Raw genomic sequence first — 26,390 nt, forward strand, 5'->3', positions numbered from 1 at the left:
TACTGCTAGAATAAGTAACAGCTGAGTTCTCTCTTCCAAACAGCAACTGCATCAAGAGAATCCCTTTTTACTACTCCTACTCAGTGACAGTTTTCACTAAATTTAGAGGAGCCGAGTATTTCTGTGACCTTTTTCTTCCGTCAAATAAGGTGAAAATAACAGAAATGGCATTCAAAAACAGACCTGAGATAAGAATGACATAAGCCTTGTTTTCTCAGGAAACCAGGCAAAACAAAAAAAAGCAAAACAAAAGAAATTTGGTTTTGCCAAATTGCAGTAATTTTCTAATGTAACCCAGTATACGTTTGTTCTTTGATGCTGCCTGTTTCACTTATGGGGCAATCCAGAAGCTGTGGGAAAAAATATGATAATGGAGTCTCTGGTTGCTAAAAATGGGCTGGAGAGTAGGGAAGGAACAGCTCATCCCATTACAGCTGCTCAACATTATTTCATCCAAGAGGTAAAAATTAGCCTTGATATTTTTAGGGGATCCTGAAAAAGATGGAACAGTTTAGAGTAGCTGCATGAAGAAGAACAAGAATGGTCTGGCTGATTTCTTCCAGCTTCCCCATTGTGCCACATCTGAGATACTGTGTTCAGCATTATTCCCTCCCAAAATCTTCAAGGAGTGGCATTGTTACACCAGCTCCATAATCCAGGAGCTCTGCATTATGCTGGAAAATTCACAGATGTATAGTAGGTTACAGCAATGTCTCTCGCTCCCAGAATACATTGCTTTCTTTTACTGTTGTCCTTCATGAAAAAGAAAACACTGAAGGAACTGAAGGAATATATAGAGATTTTTGCTATCTTCAGTTTAGTCAGAATAATAATAAATCTAGTTACAAGTGCTTTCTTCCTTCCTTCTCTCTTTTTCTACAGTAATACGTCATCTTTCAAGCTAGACAGTAAATTCTTTGAAGAAACGACGTCTGACTCCTATGACTCCCATTCTGATTTGAGACTTACTAAGTAAACAATCTAGAAAAAAGAATTTATATAGCAATAAACTAACAGAAAACGGAGCAGAAAACACAGGCATAACAAAGTTTTTGGTAAGAACTGTAATAATATTTCCAACTTCAGCTATAATGTACTTACTTTACACATAGGGTCATGAAAACAACTCAAGCATAAGTGCCACATATAGAGGGACTATTTAAGAATGTTTCAAATTAAGGGAGGAACATCTTCATTGTTTTTGAAATCAACATAACTCTTCTTAGTCTCTGTAATCTTCTCTGGTTGTAGCCTAATAGGTCCCTGTCCAATTCGTTCCTTCTCTTGGATTATCTTTGTCACATCAGGGAATGAATATTTACTGGGATCCACTTCTAATTTCTCAACTTGTATGCTCCTGAAACAAGAGGAAAACAAATGTAAAAAACTTAATTTCAGTGTAAAATGTAACAAACAGAACTATTTTGTATGCCTGTTTATAAACCTGTTGACTTAAGTTTGAGGGTTGTTACTGAGTCCAATTAAACCAAGATTAAGTGTTCTTATTACTTGAAAATTGATTGTTATAAAACCCCCATTGTATACAGAGAAAAGTGCTACAAAATCTCTAAAATCTTGTACAAAAGAATCCTTAGCCTGCAAACATCAAAAGTTATTTTTTGGACATCTATAATTTGCTTTATATCAGAACATGGTGATTGCTGGTATCACATTACAAATGGTTGGCTTTTGATGTAAGACAGGGGTTTTTCAGTATAATTGTTTTTTCATTCTTTTTTCTTTCTGTTCATTTTTAGCACAGTTCCTTCACACTAGCTGTCTATTAATTTCTATGTGACAGATTCATCTTTGGAAAGCAGAAATACTTGTATTTAGAGAGAAAATGAAATTGTACTAATTTATTTGCATTTATCAGCTAATTCTTATGTTTTTGCATTATGAATCCTCACCATGTTTGTATTATGAAAAAAAAATTGAATGAAAGTATAAAAGAGGTCAGAGTTATAACAGAATTTCCAGCTTCTATTGCTATTAAGGATATTCTTTTAGACCACATTTAGAAATGCGTACAGTGCACTCATTAAGGCAACCTATCCACAAGATTTGAAATATTCTTATACTTTATGTCTTGCAGCATTTAAAGCCACTGTTCTTTTCTAACAGAGGAGCTCAACAATTAAACGGAAAAATCTAGCCTGTTTTCAAGTAAATTGTAACTGTTTACAGGAAAAATGGCAAAATGGAAATTTCATTGTACAATGATGTTCTAATTTCTGCAAATTCCAACACAATTTGTACATCTTCATACTAATTTTCATTTTATACTGAGTGCTACTTTGGGTCAAATTTCCATGCTCAGCATTAGAAAAGACAGTGCATCACTCTTCAAAGATGTGAGAAATCTACATGTTTACCCAGGAGATCAGAAAGGCTCATTAGGACTAGAACAAACAAAAAAGTAGCAAAGTCACTGAATGAAAGACTGCATTTCTTTGATGACAACACAGGTAATGAAAATATGTAAATAAAGTATATTAAAAGATTTTTCATTGAAAATCACCATCTTTAGTTTCTAAAACAAAGAGAGAGTTTTGCCAAGGAGCTTCCAAATTCTGCCAGTGCTTCTCCATCAAGGTTCTGTGGGGTCTGACACATCCATGTGTCACACCCATGTGCAGGATCTCTGTCCCAGTGGAGGATAGATGCAGAGGGATTTATGGGAGGTTTCCTCCTCTCCTCCTACGCTAGTGCCGAGGAAAGCATGACTAATGGAAGAGGCCGCCATCAGCTTAGCCACCTCTTTCAGCCTTGTGCCGCTAGATTTTTCTTGTGCTATGGGAATTATTTGTTCATTTTACTGAGTGGAAAACAACCAGAGAAGCACCCTGCTTTAATAAACTGGATCATCTTTTCCAAAAAGTGGCACAAACAAACAAAAACTACTCAGAGGAGTATTTCATGGGTGGTGAAGACAGATACAAGAAAACTCTTATTTCTTTACCCTGAATGTTCTTCAATTTATAAGGCTAGATATTTTTCTTATACTACATGGTTTAATGAATTAAAAGTGGATTCACTTTGCAGCAACATTCTAGAAAATGTTCATCCCCAAGAGGTAAGAGACATTTTTGTTTCCTGTGTAATTTATGAAATGTGCTGTGACGTGGAATCACTTTATCAGTAGCTGTTGGGGAGATTCCAAAGACAGAACACCCTGTCCAGAATCTTAATCTAATCACTAATCACTAATCTGAAGCACCTCAGAAAAAGCTAAAAAAGCATAAATATGAAAATTAATTACCCTCAGCCTGTGCTTCTGTCACATGGTAGAAAAGATTTTTCTTGATTTGAAGTATTTTAATTAGTAGTGGTATTTTACATTTGCTCAACAGCTCTAAAATAGTACAAATTGCTAGTCATGAAAATACACAATAAACTCTATGGAGTTTGAATAGCTTATTGCTTAGTAGCAGAATAAACTTCGATAGACCAGACATGAATTAGCAGTGAGTTTTGTAAGTAACAATCCAGATCAACAAGCTATGAAAAGATTATATGCATCAGTCATTCTCAAAATTTAATCAGCATGTTATCTAGAAGTATCTATTAGCAACAGACAATAGGAAAGGACATCAAGCACAAGAGAATCAAGCACAGGTGATTTTTTTCCAGAAAGGAAGTGTATTTTTATGTACTTATATGCACATGATCAAATATTCTATACTAGTTTAGTAAAGCTTCATAGTGCTATCTCAACTACCATGATACAAGTATTTGGCTGACGACAAGACTCAGCTATGCTGAAGTCAGTGCAGCTATGACACATACATCTGCTGAGAATCTGCTCCTCTCATCATGTAATCTATGCAAAAAGAGGCTGGGTATTGATGATGCCAAGACTAACCACCTGAAAATTTTTGGAAGAAAAAATGAGTTTCAGATCACCTAAACATTTTTTCCATGTAATTCTACCTAGCAGAATAAAAATAATCTTGTTGCTGAAGCTCTTCCATGAGCAACGGTAAGACAACAGTGATGAAAAAAAATAATACTTCTTGCAGGACCAGATACAGCACATGTTTGCAAATGATTTCAATTTCAGGTTTAAAAAAACCCTGAAGTTCACAGTTTTTGGCACTGTTACCTGTTGCTGAGTGTTCTCTACTCAAGGGAAAATTATGGTCTAAAGATTAGAGCACCATACAAAAATAAATAATACTGGATTAAATAATTTCTTTTTTTCCTGGCATTTTTTTCCCTTAGAAAGGCTATTTCTATCTCCTCATAGTTCAACAATTCTTTTAAAAAAGAAAATGAAAAGACTCCACAATAAAGTCAGTCCTTCCATTTTGCATAACTATAGCAGCCTGCTGAACAATCTGGTGTGTGACAGAGCACATATCTGATAATTTTATTTTTTTTGATAATTTACACTTTTTTTCACACAGTTCTTAATCCCCGTATTTGATATTTTAATGATTTGACAGTTACATTCCCCTGTTTCAACTTCTGAATTTCAATGAAATTTAGATTGCTAAAGATTTCTCATACGTTTGATCCAGAATATACGTTTTTTGACATTTGATTGAAAGTTTCCTTTCTGGCATCAGGATTTCCAAAGATATTTACAAGTCACAACCAACAGCTTTGGAGAGGCACTTTTTCCAGTCTTCTAACTTTGTGAATGAAACAGCACAAAAGTCATTATCATATTAGAAAAAGTACTAATAAATCCTTTTCTTGAATAAGAAAATAAAGTGATACCAGTATATGGAATTATATCTTATTTGAGAACTTTGAGAAAGACAAATCTTTATGTATGTTAAAAACTGATGGCGAATGTGTGACCCTTGCCATACTCTGGTCTCAACTTTTGAAAATATAGGCTTAGAAAAATCTAATAGGTAATCTAAGCAAATTAACATGGTTTTATAAATACTTGGAATATTAATACCTCTTTCATTGCATAAGAGGCCTTTCAAATCTCCCTACATAAGTGTAATCTGAAATGAAGCTATAAATGGAGTCTTCAGTATCAGTGGATCAATGGGAAGATATGAATATACAATAGCTGGTAGAATCAAATCCATTTTTCAAGGACTAAACTACAATCAAGAAGAACTAACAAATCACTGGTAAAAAGTTCTGATAAATAAAAGGCTGATGATATCTAGGTCATTCTGTTCTAAAAGACAAATATATCTCACAAATAGGATTAATCAGATTGAGAATGTATATAATACTAGCATCCAAGTTTCTAGAAGTTAGACAAAAAAATCTGTCACTGTGACATTTTCAACTTCACTGTTCCATCCCTTACCTTCTTTTGCACAATCACTTCAAAATATCAAATTTCAAACTGACCTTGTCTGTTAGCAAGAAATGTGCTCCAACACCTGCAATATGCAAATTGACCCTGAATTTCTAGGTCTGGCTATAATACCATCTTATTTTCATTCCTTGATTAACCCAGAAAAATAAAAAGCGCTGTTAAATTTGTCAGTTAAAGTTGAGGCCCTAATGTTTAAACACTTTAAATAAATGAAGCTTACACACTTTATTCTAATAAGGTGTTAAGACTTTGTTTACAACCTTATGGAATGTTACAAAGAGACTTTAAAGCACGTCTCTGCCCTCACTGTTTTGTCCTTGTCACATATGGACAACTGGAGATTACTTTAGATTGCAGTGATCAAGAGTTAACTGAACAGTATTCTTGAGAATGTTTTTCTCCAGAGGGCATGTTTCTGAAGTCTCCTTGCCCTTATTACAGTTATGGATTATCGGGTGCCTGTGTGTGCAAATTAATTTTCAAATCACTTCTGAGGCACCCTACCTTTTGTTCTCCTCATTAGTCAAATGATAGAGATGTATACCCTGTACTTTTATTAGCTCCAGGCCTCCATGAGAATGCAAATGAATCTATACTTTAAGATTAACTTGAGTAAAAAGCTTTTTTAATCTGTTGCTTAGTCATAGCTGACTCCACTTTCTGGTTAAGAAGTCAATTGAAATACAATTCCTAGGATTCCTCCTTTCCCAGACAATGTAATTTGTATTGTAAAAATTCTCAATGTCTTCATGACAGCTAACGAACTATGTAGCCTGAAAATATCATTTCTGCAAATCTGTTCAACTCTCAAGATTTATGATCTACTCCCAGGTATATATAGAAGGCAAACATGACATCTCAATAGAATTGATAACTGACTTGCCATTTGTGATCTTTCCACACAATTATTCATCTTTTGTGCAGGCCACACTTCGGATGCACTTAGCTTTCTTCAAGTTAAAATATTCGTGCTTGGTTTAGACACAGAAGTGAATTCAGGTTTTGAAAGACCACATAAATCCTCTTACAGTTCTTTCAGGTTAGTTTGCCTACAGCTCCATTCAATTTCTGACCTCATCTTATGTCCAGTTACCAATCTTGAGGAAATTACTCATTTTGTCCTACTGTATTTCTCTTTGCAACATGAAGTTCTCTCCTTTCCAACTTGTCACACCTCTATCCCTCTGTGTGCAAACCATAGAAATGTAAGACTGGGAGAGATTCTCAGCCATTAAGTCTGTGGAAAGGGAGGATTCCCACACTTCACAAGGATTCTTTCAAGGATCCAAATTAGGACTCCTCACTCCCAAGGAAAGATTCTTACCCTTATGCCTACAAATTTTACCCACAAATTTGTTCTTTGCATCTTCTCCATCAAAATGAACCAAGCTAAATCAGGGTCATCCAGTAAATCAGAGCTTCGCAGCATGTCTCATCTTCAGCAACACTGTTACATCTCAAGTGAGACAACTGTAGAGTTTTTTAAATAATCAATGGTTTTTTCTTTGCTTGTTAATAAATGGAAAAAAGCTCACCTAAAAATAAAAAAATCTCCAAGGAAAGTAATTTAATGTTTGTTCATCACTGTGAAACTGTAAACCATAAAAGAAATTCTGTTAATGAGTCTTATGATGACATGTTTGCTAGAAAAAGGTTGGAATTAAAATCCAATACAGTGATTAAAAACATACAAGTTTTCTTGGTCTCAACTTCAACATAACTTACAGGTATTTTTGTATATTTGATGTCTCTCCCAACTAGTGAAATTTGTCTGAAAGTGGATAACCTGTTCAAAAGTATTTATGCCAGCAGACAGTGGTGGACATTGCAGCAGCATATGTTTTTCTTTTGTCTTTGCCTTAAGAATCCAGATAGAAAAATAAAAAATAAAATAAACAACCCCAAAAAGCCATAAATTACATACTGCCACTAAGAACTGATTCCAGTAGAATGTAAGCCAGATTTCTAACCTAATGCATTACACAGTATTTTCTATAGCACCTGCTGGCTTAGTCAACCAGCGCAATCTTACTTAGCTAAGAGGAGAAAGACACTTATAGCAGTAAATTTGTAATACTTGAACTACTCAGATAGAAATCACCTCTACCTTACATTCCTTATTTCATTATAAAAGATGTGTATAGACCAGAACTTCCTGCTTTGTTTTTAATTCTGCTTTGTGAAGTACCCTAGAAATTGTTGCTCCATTCCTTTGCCTCTTCAAATTAATCCATTCTCTGGCTGTATTTCTCAACCTCTCTATATAAAGATCTACAGTAAAAAAACCCAAAGAAAAAGGTATCTCTCATGTATTCCTATGTATCTTTCTTTACTGGAAGAATTCAAGTGTGTGTATATTTACATTTAGAGACATTTTGAGTTTTTTTTCATTTTTTTTCTTTTCCAACATGTTAAAGGAAGAATAGTCTAAAGCTGAGGGTATGAGACAAGGATTATTGACTTTATGTAACTGTTACTCTTAAAATTTCCAGTATGACTTCAGAAAAGTCAGTTCCTACCTACATGGGAATTTCATCTATGAAGCTGTGGTGAACTCAACTTCTGTACCTCACAGATGAACTGTGAGGCCAATTACAGTAAAGACTGGCATACTCAGCTACTACATTAATAGAGGCTTTATAAGTATCATAAGTCAAACTGTCAAATTCCTCCCATAGAAACTTGTCTCTTTGAAGGTCTGAAACACAGTTTTGTATACAGTCACAGAATAAATCTCTTACATGGCAGAAGTAATGATAGTATCATCATGTAATCTAGCTAACAAGGGTTAAAGAGATTTAAAGCACTACATTATAACTTAGCAGATTATATGTCTGACAGCATTTAGCTAAGACATCTGTAGCTGTCAAGTGTAATCACTGTAATGAATGTTCTTCTGTAATCTAAGAGACAACTATTCAGCAAATGTTTAACATCTGGCTAGTCAGCGACTTTTCAACTAAAGAGGTCAAAACTTACTATTTTTAATAAGAACGGTAATTCAAAAGACTTTTTTCCTACTTCTACTTTTGTGATATATGTTCCTGTAATATTCTAAAGGTAAAGTTTGTATCTTTCCTTCAAAATCTGCAGTAAGTAAGCATATTCATAATTACTTAAAACTGCATTGAAATCGAACACAAATTCTTGGACTTTTGCTATGCCATGGAGTATCTTTAGTTCATCAGCTAGCAGGAAAGGGGAACATTTCGCATTATAACTTCCATTACTCCCATGTTCTCATTATTATTTCTATTTAAACATTTACTGTGTAGCCAAAACTAAAGGCACACAGAGTGTTCTAAGGAAATATATATTGCTAATCCACAAGTTGCCAACTCTTTTACTGTTTGGCAGAACCTGTTTGGAAGAGAGATAATGTCAGTTATCTAATGAAGGAAGATCTAGTTTTCTCCTGGAAAAAAGCTAAGACATTTCTTTTAACTGATTTTTTTGAATGTATCTAAAGCTTTAGTGACGCTTCTGTGGGAAAGAACCATGCCTTTTGCAAAGTAGAATCATAAAATAGCATCATAGAACAGTTTGGGTTGGAAGGGACCTTTAAAGGTCATCTAGTCCAACCCCCTTGCAATAAGCAGGGACACCTTCAACTAGATCAGGTTGCTCAGAGGCCCGTCCAACCTGACCTTGAATGTATCCACGGATGGGGCATCTACCACCTCTCTGGGCAACCTATTCCAGTGTTTCACCATCCTCATTGTAAAAAATGTCTTCCTTTTATCTAGTCTGAATCTACTCCCTTTTAGTTTAAAACCATTACCCCTTGTCCTATCACAACAGGCCCTGCTAAAAAGTCTGTCCCCATCTTTCTTGTAAGCTCCCTTTCAGTATTGAAAGGCCACAATAAGGTCTCCCTGGAGCCTTCTCTCCTCGAGGCTGAACAATCCCAATTCTCTCAGCCTGTCTTCACAGGAGAGGTGCTCCTCTGATCATTTTTGTGGCCCTCCTCTGGACCCACTCCAACAGGTCCATGTCTTTCCTGTACTGAGGACTCCAGGGCTGGATGCAGTACTCAGGTGGGGTCTCACCAGAGCAGAGCAGAGGGGCAGAATCCCCTCCCTCGACCTGCTGGCCACGCTTCTTGTGATGCAACCCAGGATATGGTTGGCTTTCTGGGCTGCAAGCACGCATTGCCAGCTCATGTCCAGCTTTTCATCCACCAGTACTCCCAAGTCCTTCTCTGCAGGGCTGCTCTCAATCCATTAATCCCCTATCCTGTATTGATACTGGGGGTTGCCCTGACCCAGATACAGGACCTTGCACTTGGCCTTGTTGAACCTCATGAGGTTCACATGGGTCCACTTCTCAAGCTTGTCCAGGTCCCTCTAACTGGCATCTCATCCCTCAGGCGTGTCAACTGCACCACTTAGCTTGGTATCATCTGCAAACTTGCTGAGGGTGCACTCAATCCCACTGGCTGTGTCATTGATGAAGATATTAAACAGTACTGGTTCCAGTATGGACCCCTGAGGGACACGACTCGTCAATGATCCCCATCTGGACATTGAGCTGTTGGCCACTACCCTCTGGATGCAGCCATCCAACCAATTCCTCATCCACCAAACAGTCCACCCATCAAATACATCTCTCTCCAATTTAGAGAGAAGGATGTTGTGGGGGACCGTGTTAAAGGCCTTATAGAAGACCAGACAGACGACATACATAGCTCTTTCCTTGTCCACTGATGTAGTCACTTCATCACAGAAGGCCACTAGTTTGGTCAGGCAAGGCTTGCCCTTGGTGAAGCTGTGCTGGCTGTCTTGAATCTGGCTGTCTTGAATCTGGCTGTCTCGAATCACCTCTCTGTACTCCATGTGCCTTAGCATAGCTTTTAGGAGGATCTGTTCCACGATCTTCCCAGGCATAGAGGTGAGGCTGACAGGGCGGTAGTTTCTCGGTAGAAAGCATCCTCCTTTCTACCCTTTTTAAAAATGAGTGCAATGTTTCCCTTTTTCCAGTCACCAGGGACTTCACCTGACTGCCATGACTTTTCAAATATCATGGAGAGTAAGTATCCACCATTTGGCTTGGACCTTTTAAAAATATTTGAAATACTCACTAATCAAGATGATGCACTGTTGTAATCACTGCTGCCTAAGGAAAGGGTACAGTGCTTGTGCCTCATTAGGAATCTCAACAAATTCTTGCAGTTGCCCTATTGCCTTCTCATTATGTGGGTCATTCAAGAAAAGAAATCATGACTGATCTTTATTAAAAATAAGAAATAAAAAGCAGAATTAATGACAACTGACTCTTGCAGAGCCATTTTGCCAGTGTCCTAAATATTGAGACCAAGAAGAATACACATGATCCATGATGCTATTTTTTACTAACTGCCTAGCCTTTCCATCAATATGCACCACAATGAAATCAAACAAGGAAACAAATGTAACACTTCAAATATAAACAGATAATTGGCTTAACAAACTTTGTTGTTATTGTATCTTATTCTGGTATGAATACCATTGCGTATAGCAAGAGGAAAAGGAAAGATTAAAAGATATATCATAGTATTTGTACTTAGGCCAAGTGTCCATCAACCCTAGCTGCATCTACAGCAATGGCTAGTAACACTTGCTAAGAGTAAAAACAAAAATTAGTGCATCACTGATATTTGTGTTCTGGCGGTCATTAACTGCAAGAGTTCAAGAGCCAGAGTTTACATCACATTTAATAGGATGGATCTAGGTTATAAAACCTTGCAGAATTGCTTTTTGAACCTATTTATTAGTGCAGTAGCTCAACCTGTATACCAGCAAGCAAACACATTCATGAGAGAGATTCAAAATCATTGCTTTCTAAATGGTTTTCAGACTTGGGTTACATAGCAAGGAGCTCTGCAGAGGCAATTCTCAGTAGGTGATTTAGTTTTAGTATATACCAGTTTAATAATCTGAATGAGCTGATGGAACAAAACTGATCAGCAGAAATAAGTGCTTTTTTGGCTATGCTATTGCAGCAGATCACTTTATAAACAGCACCAGACAAGCCATTAGTCTAAAGCTTTTAGACATACTTTTACTCTATACAAATCAGTATTTTCATACTTTCAACAATAACGTAGTAAGAAGCATATATTCTTGTATGTGAATAACAAATGGACAAAAAATGAAACTAATGCAAAAGAAAAAAAGGAATTACCTTTTTGCATGTTTTTGCAGTGTATTGCAGTCAGAATCTTTAATTGAAGTTGATACTTTTTGCTTAGCCAGGATCATTTCTTTAGCCTAAAATAAAAATAGACAGAAAAATAAGTCTTATAAAAGTTGATATTTATGCTCACAAGCATTTAAATAATCTCTCAAAACCAGAAAAATTAAGAGAGTCTGATTAAATTTTCTCTTGTGACATTTACTCTTTCTGTTAGATTTTAACACTCCACTCAGCATAAACACATGCATAAGGCAATTTTAACCAAATGATCTGAATGGAATTATATTCAAAAATATATATGAGTGTGTGTATATATATATATATATATATATATATAAATACTTAAATATATACATCTATTTATTTTTAAATATATGCTGTCTTGTTTAGTACCATGTTACTAATGCACATTACTGATTTTCTCCATAGCTAACTAACTGGTTCATGATGTGCCTTCCACTTGCATTTCAGTTCTGGTGTCCATGTGCTAGTTCAGACATTAATAAAAAAGAATCTGCTGCTGTCTGGACTTCTCCTCACTCTTTATAAAAGGGACGAGTGACCACAAACTTCCTCAGCTCCTTTGCTAAAACAGAATCTCAAGTTCAAAGTCCAAGTGAATTCCCCTTCTCAAAGAAAATATGTCCCTCACCATTTTTTGGAAGACATGTTATTGGCAAAAGGGTATCTCTTTCCCTTCTTAGCAACATCATGGAAGAGGGACCCCTTAAGCATTTGAAAGGAAGGAGGAGAACAGGAACTATACCAAAAAGTTCATTTTATTTACTATTTCTTACTGCAATTCATTTGAAAGTAGTCTGTTCCAGATGACCAGTAAACTTAAAGTTCTAAAATCTGCAAGAAATAAAACAGAACCTGTAGCTTCTGTCGTTCATTTCTGAAATTCATTGTGAAGGGGCTGATCCCTTCTGATTCTGTATATATTCTGGTGAAGCAAAGTCTGTTTCTTTGGACCTTCCCTCCCTTCTCAGGAGGCCCTCTAATGTTCTCTTCTTTTAACAATTATTTATTCCTTTGATCCCCTTGAGACTAATGTTCCTTACTTTGCCCTCAGAGCATCAAGGATGGTGAGGAAATTTGCTGATTCTGCAATCAACAGAAAAGGCTTCCTTGACAAGAAGTGATCCTGGAACTTAGGGAAGGGATAGGATTTCCCTACTAGAACATCTATTATCAATTATCAAATACTGTTTGACCTAAAAGCTCTTTTGCTCAAAAGATGCCCTCCTACCTCTGTTCAAGAAAAAAATTAAGTGATACTCTCTAATTTTTCTTGGTTTTGAAACACAACTCCATATGCAACAATGGTACAGGAACTTCATCAAGCCAGTAGTTGACTGTCCATCTCTCTTAATGATGTTGATCAAGTGAGGATAGCTGTTCTGGAAAACAGAACTGCCATAGCTTCAACTGTGGCCAAATATAAAACTTTGGGCTCAGTAGAAAGATAATTGTATGAAATTTAAAGCCTGTGATATACAGGAAGATGGACTAAATTAATATAATGCTTTCTGAAAGAGATTCTGTGAAACGATTGCTAATATCTGCATTAATCAGAAAACAGAATGGACATCTCTTTTAAGATCATTATCAGAGAAGTCTAGAAATGGATGTGTTAAATAGAATCTGGAATATATTTGAGAAAACAGAATGAATATGTGAAAACAATATTTTTAAGCTGAGTCATCTTTTCAGTCCACATTTTTTTCCTACAGTGGCTTTCTTCTTCTACAACAGGAATTCCACGGAGTAACAGAGTTTCCCTGAAACATATTTATTCTAAAGGATGAATAGATTTCTAGGGTTCCACAGCTGTATGTCTCCACATGCCTTTGACGGTAATGAAATATTACTGCATTTACCATACCTAGATAAGTGAGAATTATATAATGAAATTCTATCAAATAACCTTTGCACTGACATGCATAATATATACGGCTCCTATTTTTAAATTAATTAAGGAATCTAACTCTCATTGATCTTTAAATTTCTAAATGCTTTTGAAGGCCTAGGCAATAAAAAGCTGACAGAATTCATTTGTGACTGCTTATATAATAAAGAATTAATCAAAAAGTCCAAATTCTGCTCTCTGATTCACTAAAATAAGGAAAGTGAAGTTTTAAAACATGACACAGAATGTCTCAGAACCCTAAATAAAAACTGCTTGCTAATAACACTGGTTTTTATGCCATTTCTCAGGCATTAATTAAAATGCTACTGATGTAATCTAATGATGACATTTTACAAAATCATTGATTTAATATGCTAAATTTGGCCAAAGTCTATTGAAGAAATTCTCAGTTTTTAATTTTTCTGCATCATCTGCAAAGATGACACTGCCAGAGCATAGAGGTTCAAAGTTTGAAAAGCTTCATGTCACAAATATTTTTCCCAGAAAATGTAGCATGTACAATGTAGTCACTATCAACTCCTTACTCATGCAAAATCTCTGTACAGATGATTACTACAGTATAAACACTACACTTTAAAAGTGTCACTATATAATTTCACTGAATGTTATGTCCTTCAGTTTGTTTTGATGACCTTCCAAAAAATGTTGGTAGACACTGCTTTAGAAAGACACCCATTCTGCAGTGATTTACTGTGCAGTAAATAGTACATTTAAGAAAAATGTTTCCAGAAAAGAAGGTGAAAATGATTTGCTTTCTTTTACTTCATGTGGAATTTACTATCTCCAACATCTGTGGTATGGCAAGGTCCTCGGAGAGGCAAGGAAAAGAGGTGTTGTTTTTCATTTTAAAGGCTAGGGAACTATGAACAGCCTGGAAGATGAATGGTGAAAGGTTTAGTAACCTGATCAGAAACTCACTAAAGCAAGTGAAAAACACTCGCTGAATCCAGTTAGCTTTCTGTTCTGTTACTGAGAAGAGAGAGATCTTTTCAGGATAGTATTGCAAGAAGCATATTATAGGAGACTATATTTAGGTTAATAGCATTTTTAACATTTCAGTTACCTAAGGAAAGTGCTAGGCCATTTATTTAGTTGCAAAAAAAATTATTTTTATAATACTTGTTTATGAGGAACAAAAAGGTTAAATATAGTGCAATATAGTCATTAGGCTTGTCTTATCACTGATACAGCCTGAAAGAAGTTGTATGAACTCTGTTCTTCCTATTAGCTTACTAAAAGGAATTCATATTAAGTTGATGATCTCAAATTAGTATTCTCAAACATTGTTGATAACCTCAGCCATAATGTTCTGGAAGAAAAATATCTATTGGCTTTCCAGTTGTTGCTACCCTTTATTCATTATACTTTGCTTCCTAGATTACATCCTATTAATACCAATAAAATTTGTATGGATAGAGAGCATCTGAAAAGGATATGTATCCCAAAAATATAAATTGTGCACTCTAATTCAGTCCTGGGGGAAGGGAACAGATTCTGTCACTGTAATATAGAACAAAGAACAATAGGTTTGTATCTGCTAAGTGCAATTGCTGGGAAGTAGCACAAATCTGTCTTTGGCCAGCAAATCCATGAAGTTCACAGGATCACAAACTCACAGAATGGTTGAGGTTGGAAGGGACCTGTGGAGGTCATCTGGTCCGAACCCCTGCTTGAGCAGGGCCACCTAGAACTGGTTGCCCAGAATGATGTCCAGACAGCTTTTGACTATCTCCAGGGATGGAGACTCCACAACCTCCCTGGGCAACCAGTGCCAGTGTTCAGCCACCCTCACAGTAAAAAAGTGTTTCCTGATGTTCAGAAGGAACGTCCTGTGTTTAGTCTGCACCCATTGCCTCTGGTCCTGTCACTGGGCACCACTGAAAAGCACCTGGCTCAATCCTCTTTGCACCCTCCCTTCAGGTATTTATATGTATTGATAAGATCCCTTGAAGCCTTCTCTTCTCTAAGCTGAACAGTCCCAGCTCTCTCAGTTTTTCCTCATAGGAGAGATGCTCCAGTCCATTCATCATCTTCATGGCCCTTTGCTGGATTCTCTCCAGTATGTCCACATCTCTCTTGTACTGGGGAGCCCAGCACTGGACACAGTACTCCAAGTATGTCTCACCGATGTTGAATAGAGGGGAAGGATCACCTCCCTCAACCTGCTGGCAACACTCCTAATGCAGTCCAGGATATAATTAGCAATTAGCCTTCTTTGGCAGAAGAGGACATTGCCAGCTCATGTTCAACTTGGTGTCCACCAAGACTCCCAGGTCCTTTTTCGCAAAGCTGCTTTCCAGGATCCAACTTTTTTGATCCACTGACAACGAAGATATTAGAACATGCAGCACTCCATTCATGCACATCTCTCTGTGTCCCAGCTACACAAGTAATTTTTGACCAAACTAAGGCAAAGCTCAGAACATCAACTCAGTTATTCTATAGAGCTTCTGTCTCCTCAGGTCTCACAAATATCTGTGAATCATGACATTCTGAGATGAAGCACACTCCAGACCCTCAGGCTAGGTAAAACATGTTGGTGTAGCTAAAATATCAAGGTAAGTAAGTGAAATGTAGGTTAAATATAAAGTTAATAATGGAATAAAGGCAGTTCTCAATCACAGTAGGAAGAGATCATATTCATTTTGCTGATTTAGGTATGACTTTCTGGGCAGGCAGCAGATTTAAATATATCCAGAGGTTCTTTGAAATATTTACATTTTCTAAGGCACTGATCATCCACAAAGAGACTAGCAAAAGGTATGAGTAATAAAAGCAGGTTATAGGATAGAAAACTGGTAGTACTTAAAATATCCAAAAGACAGGTAAATAGTAAACAAAACTGTTCAGAAACATTTGAAAATGACATTATCCAAAATGGCAAATGTCACAGCCTCAGTTTCAAACAAATAAGTTTAAGAAGGCATATATTCTTATATGAGTGAATTTTGAACATTAACAAAATATGGACCTTAACCAAATGAGTGCAATTTTCAGCATTCTTCAAGTTCCTGGTGAAACTGCATGCTCGATGCTAGAGTGACAGTTTGTGAGTTAATGAGAGGCTGTCCATGTGGGGAAAGACAGATGGTATGGGACTGGAGCATAGAAGAAAACATAAAAGGTATAGAACCACAAGTGGAAAAAGCCAAAAGCTGAAAAATAACTTTTCAGTTACAGCTACTAGTTGCATAGTCTTAGAATTAAATCAGAGCACAAAGAGAAAGAAATGACCCCAAATAGCAGCTGAAGGTTCCTCCTTCAGAAGAAAATGCTGTAATTGATATATCCTGGCAGATTCATATGTAGCACCATGCCCCACTGCTCCTACACAGCAGAGAAACTTACTAGATGCCAGAAGGGTAAGGCTAGAGCACCAAGAATTTCTTTTTTTCCTATAACTATCCTTGGGCAGGGTTACCCTATTTCTGAAAGCCAAAAATATATGGTATAGGCCTAGAGGCCTTAAAAGCAGCCCAAAACTCCAAAGGCATAATGGCAGAACATGATGCTGAGGTTGATTAACCTCTTCCACAGCTCCCAGAACCCCACCACATAATCCATTCTCATCTCCAGAACTCTACCTTCCTAAAACTTCCAGCTCCCTGTCTGCTCCAAGCCCTTCAATCCCTCTCTGCTCTTCCTGCAGGTCCAAGAACCCAGTCTTGCACCAGACATCAAGTCTCACCTTAAGTGCCTTCCTGTTTCTGCCAGCATTCTACCTGCTATGCCCCAAACCTGAAGAGACCTCTGCCACTCAGATTCCCTCTGTCCCTTGTCTTCTATTCTCGTTCACACTGCTGCATCTTCCCTGTATTTAAGCTCTAATGCCCCTTAAATTTCCACTGACTGCTGGCTGACCACCCGTTATCTCTCTCAATGCCTACTTCAGTAAGGCAAGTTGATCTCCATGTCTTTGACTGTTCCTCATTACTGATCATTCCTTCTCTGTTCTCTGATTTTTTGGCAGATGTGTGGGAACGGGTAGGAGATGTCCCGATTCCACCTTTGATTCTACCTCATCTACTCATTATGTCATCCCCCAAATCAAAATACCACTTACATATGCAGAGTACAAGCTACATTTACTGAAACCATAGGAAGACACACAGTGGGGAGGAAAAAAAGTGGACATACCTATCAGTTTGCTCTCATTTACACTGCAAGAACTGGGCTGGGCAGGGAAGAGAGAGAATATAAAAAACACTTTAAGCCAATCTGCTTTTACTTGCCAGCAGAACTCTCAATTAACTTGAATCCTGATCAGCATGACACCATACAGGCAAACATCAGAGCACAGGGGAGATAGGAGAGCACAGAGTTAGGAATATGAGGGGAATATGACTTCTACCCAGGCTTCTTTAAGTACTAGGGACTTCTGTGCAGCATTTTTCAGTTGAAACACCATGTTGCCACAACCCTCTTGATCTATGATTACATATACTTGGTACAGATGGTCAGTGGATCCTTTCCAGCCAGGGAGAGCATGAAGGGAAAATGAATTAAGAAACTCTTGCTCTTATCACCTGAGATGTGAGTACTACATCATCCCTGTCCTTGAACCAAAATGTAATCTTCATATATGTGTGCCACACAAATTTTGAAAAATTGATTTGTTTTTATTATTTCACAGGTGGAAAAAGAAAGTAGGTAAGCTGCTTACTTTCAGTTATTTAAAAAATCCATCTTCTTACACATTTGCACAATACTGCATGTTTTGCAGAGTCTCTTTTCATATATAAAAAGATGGTTTTGTTGACGATAAAGAAAATACAAATAGTTCTATTAATACTGATTTTCATAATGTTTCTTTAAAGGAATCTTAAATCCTAAGGTTTGGCTCTATTATTAAATTGTCTTTCTGGAACGTTCCTTCTTTGGAAAATATGTCCTGATGGGAAAAACTAGACTGAATAACTTTAGCTAGCCAGATGTTACCTGTAACGCAGAAACATTCCCAAAGTACTCACAACATTTTAAGTGTTTTTGTATGATGCCACCTCAGATTATTTTACATACCTTTGGCATGCTGACAACTAAATGACCAGTTGTTTGTGATCTTTTAGCAGAGCTGCTGTCTGGCTTCACTTCCTCAGGGAGCACAAGCTGAAACGGCTATGAGAAAATATGGGATTGAAGTATATCATGCTAAAATGTCTCTTTTTTTTCTTTTGACCTGGACAGAACACATGCAGAAACATCACTTTCACATCCCTTGATCTTAAGGACTGTATAGATCTAAATCCTCTCACATTATATGTAGTATTAATCCTAATAAATGATTAGAATGCTAAACAGCTTTTACTTACAACTATAGTCATATGTATATTCCTGAATTCCTGTCATTCCCGAAGTGACATTTCTAAAGAAGGTTATAAAACGATGCTTGACTTACATTAGCAATTAAATGAGAAAGAATATCCAGTCTATTTTAGATGTAAAGTAATTCTGAAGTTTTGTTTATGCAGTTGCTACAGTCAAAAATAGAGATTTTGGTTTACTGTTTAAGTACTTTGAATTTTTCAAAAAATTGATGATAAAATTAAAACCACTGAGAAGAGAGAAAACTGGAATGACATTTTAAATGCCCTTTCAAAAGAATATACATCCATTTGTTTCTGTCAGCTATAAATTCCAGATTGTGAAATTGCTAAATTCTAGCCTAGGGCAACTAGCAAGCTCTCTTCTTAAGTGAATTATGGTACACTGTGGGGGGGGGGGAATAAGAAGAGAGAAGGAGAGAAAGAGAGAGTTAAATTTCATTTCAGGCTTTACATGTCTTCTGGTTAGGACTTCCAAAGTTTATGTATGGTCCAACATAATGCAAGTATGAAAGAACATTCTTTCTGCATAGGTGCACACGGTTGGTAACTCATAAAAGTCAGATCCAGAGTCCACTGAATAACTACGGTAAGTGTTAACTCTTGATTAGAAATGAATGTAGTAAGAAAACACTAACCTTTCCTTTCACCAGTACTCGTATGTAAGTTGGCTGGACGTCAACATCAAGCAAAGAAGTGTCCAAATGTCTTCAGAATAAAATATAAATAAATGAATCAATCTACAATACAGTCCAGTAAATAAGCAGTGCAGACTTATATTAGTGTATAGCTCTTTAATGACGATTTCACAGTTTATAAACTACAAACTTCAATTTCAGATATTAAGTTACATGAAATATTATTAGGATTTAACATCTGTGGAAGAAAAACATGACCTTCCTGTGTGCTCACAGAATGTCAATTAAAATAATGCCTAAATTCTATCAAGTCCACCACATCAGCTATTGTATAACTGCAAGAATTCAAAATCTTTGTGGAAAATGAAAAGGTCTTTCTTCTATTAGTTTAGTGCTTTACATTAACATGAAAATTAATCTATATTTGCTATTTAAAATTGTAGAAGTATTTTGCTACTTTCCTTTCTGAAGGCTTAACTAGTAAATTTATAATAAGAGGTTTTTTTTTTTGCACAGAATTTGCTGGAAAACAATGCACAGAAATACTTCACATTCCCAGAAAACATAGTACTTTTAAATTTCAGTACTATTAAACAAAATTTGTGACCTGTAAAAGCTCTACTTTAACACCTGCTCTTCATCATGTGACGCATACACTCATGTTTCTGTGACCTACTAGTGAATGCACAAGTCCCTTCTTTTATAATGTTACTTCTCGGGTTAATTTTTCAAACTTTTTAGTTTGCATTTCTTACAACTGAGCAACACATCCAGCATTTTATTGCACCTGAACAGATTTTCTGAAGCTCAAAAAACCCCTAATTCTTATAATTCAGAAACATGGATAAGGCCTCTTTTGAGGAAAATTAATGAGCTTAAAGGGAAGAACACCTGGCTTGAATAGTGTTTCTGTGCTATAAAACTAGTTCAAACTTTACTCTAACAAGTTCTTATTACGGGTAAATAAGCTTGTGGGTTTCCAACCCCTTCCTGAAGTGTGGGCAAGGCCACTGCACTGCTTAGTAGTATATACTATGAAATAGTTATCAGGTTTCCTTGTCACATTTTGGCCTCCTTCAACCAAATTTCTTCCAGGCAATGCCCTGGCACAGTTCAGGAAATAGCATGGGCTATGGAGTCTTTCCAGTAAGCAAGGAAAGTAGGACAAGGCTACCCTACTCTGTCTTGGGGAGGAGAAGAATTTAACTAGAAGGATATGAACTGTACTAGAGTACTTATAGGGCCAGAGAATGGGCAAAAAAAACCCCATTCCCTAGAATCCTAATCTGCCAATGAAAATGGAAAAGATTTTACATAAGTATAAAAGGACAGGTGTGGAGAAAACCTGCCTGTGGACCGCAGAAAACATCAATTCCAAAAAGGACTATTAAACACAGTCCTCATTGAGGAGTAACAGAACAGTCTGAAGGGTCTTTGGTTTATTCAGCTTCATTTCTTTGGCATAGGCTTCAAGACTGATTCCATTATCCCCTATGTTATTTGTTTTCTTCTTGAAAAGTCCCCATTACAGAGAGGAGTATATTTGAAACACTGTGTATTAGAACTTCAGAATGGCAAAAATTAAGAAGAAAAAAAAAATCTGACCTGTAAATGGCAAGATCCAATATGATCTGGTTGTTTTCTTCATCATCTTTCAAAGAGAAATGAAGCCTAATAATAATGACAAGAAACATCTCCGGCATAAATACAATTGGAGTAAATAAGCAAACATTACGGCATACTTCAAATTCAACTGTTAGCAATTTTAGGTGAATACAAATACCATTTAGACAATATGTCAAGTGATCAATTTAGAAACCGTTGCAATTTTCCTCATGAACAGAAAAAAATACTGGCATTTGAACCAAAGTCATTCTTACATTTATTTTCTTTTCTCCCCACCCAACCCACAAGAGACAAAAAAAAAGATATTGCTGAAGGTCGGTTAAAGTTAAGATCAGTCTGTCAATGCAGAAAGAGAGACATCTGCTGGTGAAATCTGTCTGCTCTATTAACATCTGCAGAGAAAAAATAGTTCATAAAAGCATGAAAAGCTTGGAACTTGGGAATTCTAACCTTATCGTATGTTAAAAAAAAAATGCATCCTTGTTCATAGCAATTAATTTGCCTAGAGTATAAATATCTGCCTGTGCATTTCCAAAGTAAAACATGATTTGCACAATATCCTTGATTCTACAAGCTTTATAATATTTGTTGAAAATGAGACTGCAGATTGTATTAGCTGCATGTTTGTGATCTGCTGGCTGAGTTCTTAAAGTTGGGAAAGAATATTACCAGTTATAAACTGAAAACAACATTAATTACTACAACTGTAAGGAGATCTAGTCTAGACTTAAAAGTTCTGCTCATATACTCAAATATTTCCCATGTGTTAGAGAAAAAAAACAGAATAAAACCCACCTATAAATGAGAAGATTTTAATAAATTAGTTATTAGTATAAAATGAGAAGGTTTTGCTTAATGTAATTTATCTGGAATATTTCAGTGACATTAAAATACTTAGATACATTGGATTCAGGTAACAGAAAGAAGCTGAAATGTTAATAGTTTAGATGATACATTTTTTCAGTAATAGAAGTATTAGCCAGATATACTTTTTAACTCTTTGCTCTCCTGTATTCTGACACAGTTGACTTCCAAGAAAGCTTACGGAGCTTTTAGTTCATGGGTATTTTTTAATGGAAAACTGCAAAGAATACAAAACAGCTTTGTTTCCTGTTCTCTTACTGCATCACAAATTTTGAGAATTCACTAAAACATGAAGGGTGAAAAAAAGAAAAGAATTGTAAAATTTTCTAGGGCGAAGCTTAATCAGAACTGAGGAAGAGAAATAGTCTGTTCTCAGCAGCATGCAGCCATTTCTCTTGTTAAGCTTCCAAAAGAACATCAGAGAAGGTTGGACATTGCTATAGACATTAGACTTTCACAGTGAAGCAAAAACTTTGGAGGACACCATCTGTCTACTTGTATCTCTTTATTTATGTCTCTCCAATACACTGCCAGATTGCACTGAAGAGCTGTGATATTCTTGTTGAAGCCATGAACTGCTCATTGATCTGGCTTTACATGGGCATATCCACAGACTAAATTCTAATCCAGAAAACTTGGGTGACACAAAGAGGACTGCTACTAACAGTGAACTCCAGGGGACTGTATTTCTTCTAAAAAGATAGCTAGAGATTTGTTCTAAATGTGTCTGCTTTTCAGAGGCATAATCAAATTCTATTAACACAAGATTTAAACTATTTTAGACTTGCCTTCTTTGAACTAGAAAATTATTTAAATTTTTTGCAGTCAACACATTTTTACAAAAAAAGTACTTCAATACAATGGCAAGTATCTTCTGGTACAGATGGAAAAAACATGAGCTCTTCTGCCACTACCTTTAATTTTCCCTATACCACTGAAAATTATGCACTGATCCTATAATGTAGGTTTTCAAATTCCTTGAATTTGCATGGATTTATAAATTTTGAAGATTTAGAAAGCATTCTTCATGCTAATGATAAGCATGTTCTTAGCTTTGATTTTGCAGCTAAATCAGTCTTAAGATGGAAAAACTTGTTCAGAGGACAGCAGACAGGTAAGTGGCCCTTTGTAGGCCACTTTTTGATCACAGTCTCCTGTAGGAGGCTCTTTGGGGAGTTGTTTATAAGGAAACAATATTTGCACTCTTGGTCTCCTGTTTTCTCTTAGAAAAGGAAGGCTTGGTTCAAGTGAAACCAAGGGTAACACATGGTGATATCCCTGGAAACTCAGTCCAAAACACTTGAATACCCAGGTGCCTTTGTCAACGATAAAATACAAGAGACTTCCCCATATCACCAGCCTCTGTTGCTAGAGACCTCATTCGGTGTCAAAGGACCTCACGCCATAGAAGTGAATTACATATCTTCCCAATTCTGCCAGTTTTACATTTGTCATCAGGGGACAGAATGATTTTGTCCAGAAATATTACTCGGACATATTTTTTCCACATTTAAAGTGGCTACTCATACACATTTATCTTCAACAGTCAAACTGGTTAAACTTTTTCCACTATTGGCAAGATGCTCAAAGAAAGAGAGCTTTACTACAGAAGGGAAAAGAGTAAAATGTCTTTTATCTTTTACAGAAAAACAAGTTCTTCAATCATCAAAGACCAAGATGTTAAATTAAACAACCTTCAACACTTTACTCACTGAAAACTCTTTTTCCACCATCAGAATATAATTTTAGAAGTCAGTTTCCCCACCAGGAATATAATACTGCAACAAGAATTTGTCAGCCCTCTTATTTTGTATTGTCACATATCTTGAGATAGTTGTCCAAATCAACTATAAAGAGGTGAGCCTGTTTAACCTTCTAACCTTACATACTTAGGCACATTCACATTCAGAACTTTTCCTTCTGCAGTGACCAATGTCCGAAGAGGCTTCTCTCTCTTTTTTGATTCCCTTAACAAAACAGAAAGAAAAATGGTTTATAATTTCACGTTCTTGTATTTTATGTTTAATAGCAAGCAAGAAAGAAGAGGATGGCAAGAGGTAAGAATTATCTGGTATTTGATGTTAAGGACACAACTTATTTCAGGAACAAAACCGGTTATATCAAATGTCCAATTGCACATTAAAAGCATCATCTAAAGATGAACAAATGCTTTGTAATATCACGTCTTACATTAATAATAACTTCTGCATATCACAATGTCCATTATCAAACAGTAATATACCAAATTTATCTGGTATATCTCAAGAAATCAGTGGATTGCTTAAACATATGAAATGGGACATTTTTCTAGTTATGAATGGTCATACTAATCATGAGGTATCATTACTGTTAACTGATTTGATGTATGTGCAAGCAATTCTAAAGAAATTTTTTATTCATGCTAACTTAATTACATCTACTGAACAAATGCTTGGCATATCTCTAAATAGCATGTCTATCAGTCACTATTCTGCACTAGTAAAAAGAATTTTAATAGTCAAAAGATTACAAGCAGCACCAAACAGGATAGAGTATGACTCAAGTGCATACATATAGATTATTTGTTGATGTATCTATTACATTTTTTGTTGTGTTCTTCCTTCAAAAAATACAATACATATTACTGATGGAGATTTTAGTCTTCACTATCCATGTCCAGCCATCAGCAATTAAACTATATCTGACTTTCATTTAGTGCAATAAACAAGCTACCTTAAATTTATCTGTCAAAACAAAGCAGATCACTGTTAAGATCATTAAGCATTATAGTACGGGTATTTTCCTGTATAAATGCTTAGATCATGAGCAAGGAGAGGAAGAGTAAGGGCTCTTAGTAACATGAAAAAGAAAAATCTGCTTGCACCTAGGTAAAAAATGGCTATGTTTTCTTTAAAAATACAACACTGTAAGCATTGCTTTGCATTAATCCACTCTTCAGCTGGTCAATGCATTAATCCACTCTTCAGTTGGTCAATATAGTGTGCATGGCTACTTCAGCTGGCATATAAAAAAAACTCATTTCTCAAAAAAGCAACAGCAATACATTGCAAATACATTGTTCCCAAACCAATTTCTTACTATAAGTTCAAGATTAAGAAAACACTAAAGTTAAATCACTAATGAGGGAAATAAAGTATGTAAGATTTAGACCACGTTGAAGAAAAAAAGCATAAAAAAAGGTTTGGTCTATAAATACCATGGATTTGAAGAAGAAATAAAAACATTCAAGTGGAGCTAGTGGAATGACTACATAAAAACAACTTCTGTTTAAGAAAGATTCACAACTATCCATGTGTTAAATACTATTCTATACTATAAATCAGAGCTTTAATGTGGGATTTGTGGGCTAGCGGTTTCTACACCTGAATCCCTACTCTTGACATTTAAATGCAAAGTGAACGAACCACCACTCTGTTCTAAAGGTGCAGTTATCAGAAATGCTTCAGGAAATTATATCCTACCACCTCTCAGCTGTTAATAACCTGTTTCTAGATGAAATCTGTCTGCTCATGTGAACCATTTTAAGGCAAACTCAGTCATGTCATAGACCTTAGAGTTTAAGATAACTTGTTTAACCTTGTGCTGAGATGAGCTGAAAGGCCTTGTTCTGGCAATGAGCGGCTAAATGAGATCCTGTGCACCTTTCACCTGCAACTGATTTTACACTTGTCTGAATTTTCTTTGAATGAAACTGCAAGTATTCACTCATTTGGCAATAGCCAAAGGTGCTCAGTTTATTATCAACTGTCCAACTATACCCCAGCTGGCAAATTTAACGTGTGCTAGTATGTCATAAATATGTTTAAATTTAGCATTGGTCTGATTGTGTTCATGTCAATTTTATACTGAAATAAACATTCTTTTATACTGAGTAACCTACATTAAAGTTACATTTCAGCTCCTGCCCACTAGCAAGGATGATTTGAAGTTGTCAAGGGCACTTGTTCTCACCTTTCTCATGCTACCTAACAAAAATCTCACCACCGAAACAAAATGAACCATGAAAGGACTTTTAAATCCTTCAAATGCTTTGAAAATTTAGAAAAATCTGGAAAGGAATTATTCTATCTTTATTGTAATGCTATTTGGGATCTCCTTGAATATTTAGAGGGAAGCATTTGGAACACATTTGCTTTTGACTAGAGCAAGGCATCCCCAAACACAGAAAAATTCTAACTAGCTAGAATCTGGGTTTCACAGTAGTGCTGGGAAAGTGCTAGACCTTGAATTAATAATATCAACAAGTTATGCACATTTCCAGATTTTTTGGAGAGTTCCCTAGGACTGACTTTTTCAATACTTAGGCTTGATAAATCTTTTAAAAAGCATGCCCTTAAAAAGAACAGCTAGAAAAATCTCTGGCAGAAATGCTGTTATATAAGCAAAAGAAAAAAAAAGGAAAAAAAGGACATTGCTTACAATGTTTGTGGAACTGATAAGCCAGCAGCAATAAAATAACTTTTTTTTCCTAGTATCTGCATTAATTTTCCACGGTCAGCAAAACCAGTGGCAATTTTAGAAAGTTTTAAAGGTTTTTCAGG

General features: G+C 36.0%; 1 protein-coding gene across 1 annotated transcript in view; it reads right to left on the reverse strand.

The window, feature by feature from the left end:
• Nucleotides 1-1,082: 1,082 nt before the first annotated feature.
• Nucleotides 1,083-26,390, reverse strand: part of DNAAF11 (dynein axonemal assembly factor 11) — a 37,009-nt gene continuing 11,701 nt past the window's right edge. The window contains exons 7-12 of the mRNA XM_075495480.1: nucleotides 23,739-23,816; nucleotides 20,965-21,030; nucleotides 19,360-19,429; nucleotides 18,420-18,515; nucleotides 11,456-11,541; nucleotides 1,083-1,357 (exon numbers count right to left, since the gene is read on the reverse strand). Coding sequence (XP_075351595.1) covers nucleotides 1,171-1,357; nucleotides 11,456-11,541; nucleotides 18,420-18,515; nucleotides 19,360-19,429; nucleotides 20,965-21,030; nucleotides 23,739-23,816 — 583 coding nt within the window. The 3' untranslated portion in view covers nucleotides 1,083-1,170. The remainder of the gene's footprint in view (nucleotides 1,358-11,455; nucleotides 11,542-18,419; nucleotides 18,516-19,359; nucleotides 19,430-20,964; nucleotides 21,031-23,738; nucleotides 23,817-26,390) is intronic.

This window comes from Mycteria americana, chromosome 2, assembly GCF_035582795.1.
Source record: "Mycteria americana isolate JAX WOST 10 ecotype Jacksonville Zoo and Gardens chromosome 2, USCA_MyAme_1.0, whole genome shotgun sequence".
Lineage (NCBI taxonomy): Eukaryota > Metazoa > Chordata > Aves > Ciconiiformes > Ciconiidae > Mycteria > Mycteria americana.